This window comes from Triticum aestivum, chromosome 4A, assembly GCF_018294505.1.
Source record: "Triticum aestivum cultivar Chinese Spring chromosome 4A, IWGSC CS RefSeq v2.1, whole genome shotgun sequence".
Lineage (NCBI taxonomy): Eukaryota > Viridiplantae > Streptophyta > Magnoliopsida > Poales > Poaceae > Triticum > Triticum aestivum.
The window spans coordinates 688036034-688043654 of record NC_057803.1 but is presented as its reverse complement, the minus strand read 5'-3'; the positions used below and the strand labels follow the sequence as shown (position 1 = coordinate 688043654).

The following is a 7621-nucleotide window of genomic DNA, read 5'->3' as shown; positions in this document are numbered from 1 at the left end:
AAACCGCAAAACATAAGTGCAGAGCACCTCTGAAGTTCAATCAGTGACTAAACATTGTAATTCAGTGTAGAAAACATCCAGTCATGCTGACGTCCAACATCAATTAGACTAAATGCATGTTAAACTAAGAATGACAATAGCGCTCTATATGTTGGTGCTTGAATGAGAAGGTGAAGACTCAACAATAAATTAAAATAATGACCCTTCGCGGAGGGAAACATGGATTGCTTATGCACTTGAGCTCATTGCTTAAAACAGAGATAATTACATTTTGAGAGGTGTACTTTTTACATTTTAGTCAACGGTTTAATGACAGAGAATCGCGCCATCTTATATGATAAACATGTGCTAGAGCAGTTCCCATGTTAAACACTCCCCCTCCACCTTTGTCTTTTCACAAACCATGGCTAGCCGAATTCATGGGTGCTTGCCAACATACCCCGGGGAGGAGTGCTTTTTATTTGATTAATAATTTCGAGGCTGGGCATCCCATTTACGAGCTCTTTTTGCAATATTAAGAAAAAATAGATGCCATACTTGTTGAGAGGAACAAAACATTTAGGGAATCACCAGGCATCAGACTAGTGATGTCTAGTATTTTATCAGACCAGGTACCAAGCCGTTGGATTGGGATTCTGCACAGCCGTTAGATAAGCAGCGCACCTTCCGTTGGGATTTTTTCCAAAAAGGGAACCAGTTAATAATGCAGATTACCTGCGATACCACCGTTGAATTAGCTATTGTCCAGCAAGTTAGTTAGTCCTTCCAACGTAGGTCTCTCACGTACGTAGCTTTGGTTCCATATACAAATCATTGCTTCCTACTCTTAATTGCTTCCTACAATCACGCTAGTATAAAATTACAATTCCATTTAATCACCATTCTTCTGTTTTATTATCATCCTGCTTATTTTCCAGTGCTACTAAAATTTTCTTCCAATGCTAGCGCTTTTGTCTAACAAAAAAAAAACTAAATCCAACATAGTAACAAATTTTATGTTTCCTACGCAACAAAAAATATATTTCCATTGACTACAAATTTTGCTTCTAATGCAATTTGGATTTGCGTCAACGTAAGAATTATTCCATGTGCACGGCAATATTTGCTTCCGTCGGGAGAGAAACTTATTTCTATGCGGCACAACTTGTATTATCCACAAACAATGGTTCATTTTTATTTTGTATTAATCTCAATTATATGGAAGTAATGCCTCCAACACTACAAAGTATGCTTTATAATCTATAGTAAAAAAATCTCCAAACACTGGCACATGATGTGCTTTCTTTATTTTTCATATAGTTAATTTACTAGCAATTTCATAGAAGTTGCGACCCCATCCCATCTTTCCTCACTTTGCTACATCCATTGTGTTCAACCTAGCCTCAGCAAAGTTTGTCTCCCCTATAAGTCACCGGGTGTTAGTGTCGTTGAGCCACACAAGAGTCCAGTGATGAGCAGCGAAGATAGCACCATAGGGGGCAATACTCTTAGCCCACGATAGCCAAGTTTGCATCTTGCTAGTTTGCTTCCAAGACGTTGACGAGAACAATAGCCACTGAGATGCTTGATTTCATTCCAAACTTCATGCCCACCATCAACCACCGCTCCATGCTTGGCAAAGCATTGCTCCCGCTAGCATTGCAGAAATTTATGTAGCATTGATCGTTTGAATTGACTGCAAATGGAATGCATACTAAACAATATGAAGATGAAGCAAACTGAACACAATGTAGAAGCACAAGCGTGAATGTGAAGCAAATTATTGAAGAAACACATCTATGGTGCTTATGAAGCAAACTGAACACAATGTAGAAGAACAATCGTGAAACATATGAAGCTAATTGTTGAAGAAACACATGTATGGTGCTTATGAAGCAAACTAAACGTATGATGCACGGAATTTTGGAAGCATCATATCCTTCATTCCAACATAATATGCATAGTGGAAGGACATATTTTTAAAAGTGGGAATAACAAAATATTTCTAGGTAGTCATTCTAACTCAGATCGTTGGTGGGGGGGGGGGGGGGGGGGTGATAGGCATATTATCCATAATATATGTGAAATTAGGAAGCAAGAATTGGTTGTTGATTAAGTAAAAACAGGATGACTAGATAGTACATATACGTAGGAAGCATGGAGACAACCTGAAGCTAAACACAGTGTATTAAAAAGCAATCTATACGGACTGAAAATGCAAAAGCACGTCAGGTGTATGGACCAGAGATGCATGGTACTTTCGTATGCAGCATGTCGCCATTGCGAAGGGACATCCAAGCTAGACACCGGCAACGTCAACCTCCTCTTCAACGTTGGTGAGGCTCCCGGCCACCTTGGTGCGCCGATGTTGAACATATGGGTAGGTTAGTAAAGGCGCTGCAGCGAGATAGGGACGGAGGAGCGAAATCATGCCTAGATCGAAGAGGTGCTCACCATTAAGGCCACCACGCTCGCCTTTGGGAGAGGACGTCGGCGCTGCGCTCCACCATGATGGGCTGAGCCACGGAGGCAGATCGGAGGGATCGCCGTTCACTGAGCAAGGCGAGAACAACAGTGGAGCGATTAGTTATCGATAGGTTTTGATTTCCCAAACCATGGGTGCATGATTAACGGGTGGTGGGCCACTTCCGTCCTTGATTAATGGGCGCGTGGAGTGGAGAGAGAGAGAGGGAGAGGTTCTCGGCCATACGATGCAAAAGAATCAATGGTACATGATTGGTCCGACGAAGGAAGTAAATCAGACGTGTGAGGTAAAGTGTTTCCCAAACATTTATCATACAAGATGACGCTCTCCCCCATCGCTCCATAAGCTTTAAGGGCACACAAAACAGATATTCATTTAATTATTTAGAGGTGACCCATGCAAATTTACTTGAAACCACATAGTAATAGTACCATATATCGGAAGTTACGGTGGACTCTTTATGGAGAGTACGCCAGAGACTCGTATACCTTCCTAGAGGCGTGGTCTCCGAGCTATTTCGCGTGGATCTGCGGCGTGGTTCTGGCTGTCTTGCTGTAGGGATGTGCTCAAACTCTGGGTGAGAACCTTGCATCGACTTTGTTGATGTCGGCGACAGCGGCGTCTATGGACGTCGTCTTCCTTGCAGGAGGTGCCGCTGTGGAGCTCCTGCACCTACGGTACTTTGCATTGTGGTCTCCGGGTGAAAACCTAAGATCCGGCTCGCCGGATCGGATGATGGTGTTGTGTCTTCGACAGCACTACCTCCTTGGAGGCGTCATCTTGGAGACCCAAACGACGACTTCTGTTGCTGCGCGTGGTTGATGGTGGTGCGGCCAGCTTGGGGCCGATGGTGGTGTCCTCTTCTTCATGTGTTTCTCTTTGACTGTCCTTCGCGTGGTCTCCGTCCTGTTGCTGTGCATGCTCAAGACCCTCCCATGGTTGCCGTTGTGTTGCGGCGAGCTTCGGGCTCTTGGTGTTGTCTTGGTTCACCTTTGCTCAATGACGGCGCAATGATGCCTCCCCAACCTGCTAATCGTTTCGATCGCCCGTGGTGGATCTCTCAGTCAAGGTTCTTGTTAAGGCTTGACACTCGTTGATTATGGTTGATCCTTTGTTGTGCCATGGGGCTCGATACGCACGCCGGTGCGGTGTGTTAGGTTGTTTGCAGAGTCTTGGTATTGTGATCCCTAAACAAAACCCCACATCTACTTGTGTCTCTCGTGGTGTTGGTCTTTTGCCTGCTAGCTAGGTCATGCCCTCTCCTAGGTGGCAATTTTTTTCTCATCTTCTGTAACCTTGTTACTTGTATGGTTTTCGGCCCGGTTTTCCTCATAAACGGGGTCAACTTGTTTAGGTTTTTGATCCGGTTTCCCTTATAAACTGGATCAACCAAACCTTAAGGGGTGACCCTTAGCTTTGGCAGCTTTTTGAGCAATATATTCAGGTGGGGATCCTCTCCCCCCCCCCCGGTTCAAAAATAAACTGATAGCACGTCTAGCTGCTGCATATCAGCACATGCATGTCTGCCTGTGTACATCCCGCGTACACAATCAACAAACATGATGACCTCCAACTTGGTATAAACTACAGTCACAACTCACACCTCATCCCTAACAACTTCTCGTGCTGATCATCCATCAAGAAAAAAAATTGTGATGCCAGTCAGGGAAAATGTCCGTCACTCTAATGTAATTAATTTTTTGTGACCTTTCTAGTTATGGCAGATTTGGGACGTGTAAACAACACCATGTCATGGTCATCTATGCTCGTACATGAAACTGCCAACTTGCTAATTAAGTTTCTCAGGCACATTCGGATCTTCTCATTTTTTTCTCTCGTTTACAATTACAAAGTTTGATATAGCAACTAATGGTAGTAGCCTACTACTATTCGAAGCTGTGACCCGCTTGATGTATTTCAGCAGTTCGATATCCAGCTTATGTTTATATTCCATTTGAGGTATATTCCTAGCATAACGATGATGTGGGTTCCAATTTTATCTATATGAAACTTCAAAGTCAAATCTCACACTAAACTTAAACAAGAAATCCCTAGCGCAATCCTTGTGATAATTGAAATGCATTCCAACTTTGCTAGCTGTAGCTTAAATTAAGAGAAGACATTTTACATTCTCGTATTCTATTTTATACAAGTACCATGTCAAAACATCATGCAATCTTGATAATGTACGGCTGTACCTACGTGCAATGTCGGACATTGAGATTTTAATACTTACAAGTAGTAAGTGTACCGAAGCAGAAGTGAAATAATGTACCTTTGGCATATACATCCACCCTGAATAATGGCTATATATACGTACTAGAAGCACCTTACAAAGCACACAACAAGAGAACAACAAAAGAAGTACAGTAGGGGCAGAAGTTTAGTTGAGAGATCGCCGGCGGCCATGGCGACTGAACAGCTCAACGTGTTGAAAGCACTGGACGTTGCCAAGACGCAACTGTACCATTTCAAGGCCGTCGTGATCGCCGGCATGGGCTTCTTCACGGACGCCTACGACCTCTTCTGCATCGCCCTCGTCACCAAGCTGCTGGGACGCATCTACTACACCGACCCTGCCCTCAATGAGCCCGGCCACCTCCCGGCAAACGTGTCAGCCGCCGTGAACGGCGTGGCCCTATGCGGCACACTTGCCGGCCAGCTCTTCTTCGGCTGGCTCGGTGACAAGCTCGGCCGCAAGAGCGTCTACGGCTTCACGCTCATCCTCATGGTCCTCTGCTCCATCGCGTCCGGGCTATCGTTTGGACACGAGGCCAAGGGTGTAATGGGGACGCTATGTTTCTTCCGTTTCTGGCTCGGCTTCGGTGTCGGCGGCGACTATCCTCTCAGCGCCACCATCATGTCGGAGTATGCTAACAAGAAGACCCGCGGCACCTTTATCGCCGCCGTGTTTGCCATGCAGGGGTTTGGCATCCTATTTGGTACTATCGTCACGATCATCGTCTCGTCCGCATTCCGACATGCATTCCCTGCACCGCCATTCTACATCGACGCCGCGGCATCCATTGGCCCGGAGGCCGACTATGTGTGGCGCATCATCGTCATGTTCGGCACCATCCCGGCTGCCCTGACCTACTACTGGCGCATGAAGATGCCCGAAACTGCACGGTACACGGCACTCATCGCCGGCAACACAAAGCAAGCCACATCAGACATGTCCAAGGTGCTCAACAAGGAGATCTCAGAAGAGAACGTCCAGGGTGAGCGGGCCACCGGTGATACCTGGGGCCTCTTCTCCCGACAGTTCATGAAGCGCCACGGGGTGCACTTGCTAGCGACCACAAGCACTTGGTTCCTACTCGATGTGGCCTTCTACAGCCAGAACCTGTTCCAGAAGGACATCTTCACCAAGATCGGGTGGATCCCGCCGGCCAAGACTATGAATGCATTGGAGGAGTTGTACCGCATCGCCCGCGCCCAAGCGCTCATCGCGCTCTGTGGCACCGTGCCTGGCTACTGGTTCACCGTCGCCTTCATCGACATCATTGGGAGGTTTTGGATCCAGCTCATGGGATTCACCATGATGACCATTTTCATGCTAGCAATTGCCATACCGTACGACTACTTGGTGAAGCCAGGGCACCACACCGGTTTCGTCGTGCTCTACGGGCTCACTTTCTTCTTCGCCAACTTCGGTCCCAACAGCACAACTTTCATCGTGCCAGCTGAGATCTTCCCTGCGAGGCTCCGGTCCACATGCCACGGTATCTCTGCCGCTACTGGTAAGGCGGGCGCGATCATCGGCGCGTTCGGGTTCCTGTATGCATCGCAGGACCAGAAGAAGCCCGACACCGGCTACTCACGGGGAATTGGCATGCGCAACTCGCTCTTCGTGCTCGCAGGCACAAACTTCCTGGGCCTGCTCTTTTCCCTGCTGGTGCCGGAGTCCAAGGGCAAGTCGCTCGAGGAGCTCTCCAAGGAGAACGTCGGCGACGATGGCATCGAAGCTTAGGCTGGTGTACATCTCCGGTGACACAGAGTCATGCACAAGTGTTTGCTTTTTCATTTCAGCGTTTCTTTCCTTCTGTGTGGCCACTTACTGAATTTGAGGCGTCGCTTGCCGTTCGTGTGTAGCTGTTTATGGCTGGGTTTTCCCTAAACCTAGCATTGCATTTTTTTGGTGGTGCTCTGTATTCGTTTGTGAAGAATTGTCAATAAAATACCCCGTTCATTTGATTTGATTCCAAGAGATCACCTCTTGCCTGCAGTAAAAGACGAGATTTCTTGGCCCGGACAAAAGATATGGGATTCCAGAGAGAAAGAATCTCTTCACAAAATCGAAGTAATTTGCATCCAAATTACCACATGAAATGTCCTTCTCTAACTGCAACGGATTTTTTGTTTTTTACTAAATTGCCACATGACGACCCTTGTTTTTTCTATTTCATTTTTTGTTTGTTACTTTTCGATTTTCATTTCTGAAAATAATACAGGATTTCAAAAACATCCAAATTTCCAAATATTTGTGAATTTTGAAAAAAATATCATGAACTCATAAAATGATCATGAATAAAGAAAAATAATGTTTATGATTTAGAAAAAATGTTCGAGGAATCAAAAAATGTTTGCGCATTAAAAAATGTTCATGATATTCAACAATATTCATGTATTAAAAAATTGGTCATGAATTTGAACATAATTTCATAATTCAAATAAGGTTCATGAATTTAGAAAATTATTCACAAAAAAAATCAAAACTTGTTCCCAAATTATTAAAAAATCGTCGGTTCAAAAAGAGTGTTTGTCAAAACCAAAAACAATGTATGTGAATTTTTAAAAATGTTCCCAAATTTGAAGGAATATTCACCAATTCAAAAAATACGAGTTCAAAAAAGTGTTCATGAATTTGTTAAAAATATTCATAAATTTATAATACGGTCATGAATTTGAAAAAAAATATGCTTTAAAAAACAGATATTTGTGAAGATGGTCGAAAAAATGTAAAGGAAAAAAGTAAGAAAAAAATAAGGAAAGAAAAAAAAAGGAAAAAGAAAAAACAGAAAAGAAACCAAAAAGGAAAAAGGAAAAGGGAAAAAGGAAAAGAATGTAAAAGAATGTAAAAGAAAAACAAAAGAGAAATGAGGGGGAAAACATAGAATAAAAACCCGATTTAGGGAAGGTTTAAGAATCTTCTCA

The 7621-nt window shown here is 44.3% G+C and overlaps 1 protein-coding gene across 1 annotated transcript; it reads left to right on the top strand.

The window, feature by feature from the left end:
* Window positions 1-4871: 4871 nt before the first annotated feature.
* Window positions 4872-6472, top strand: LOC123083154 (inorganic phosphate transporter 1-2-like). Its single transcript, XM_044505276.1, has one exon. It carries the CDS (start codon window positions 4872-4874, stop codon window positions 6435-6437), a length of 1566 nt encoding a protein of 521 aa, XP_044361211.1. The 3' UTR covers window positions 6438-6472.
* Window positions 6473-7621: the final 1149 nt, after the last annotated feature.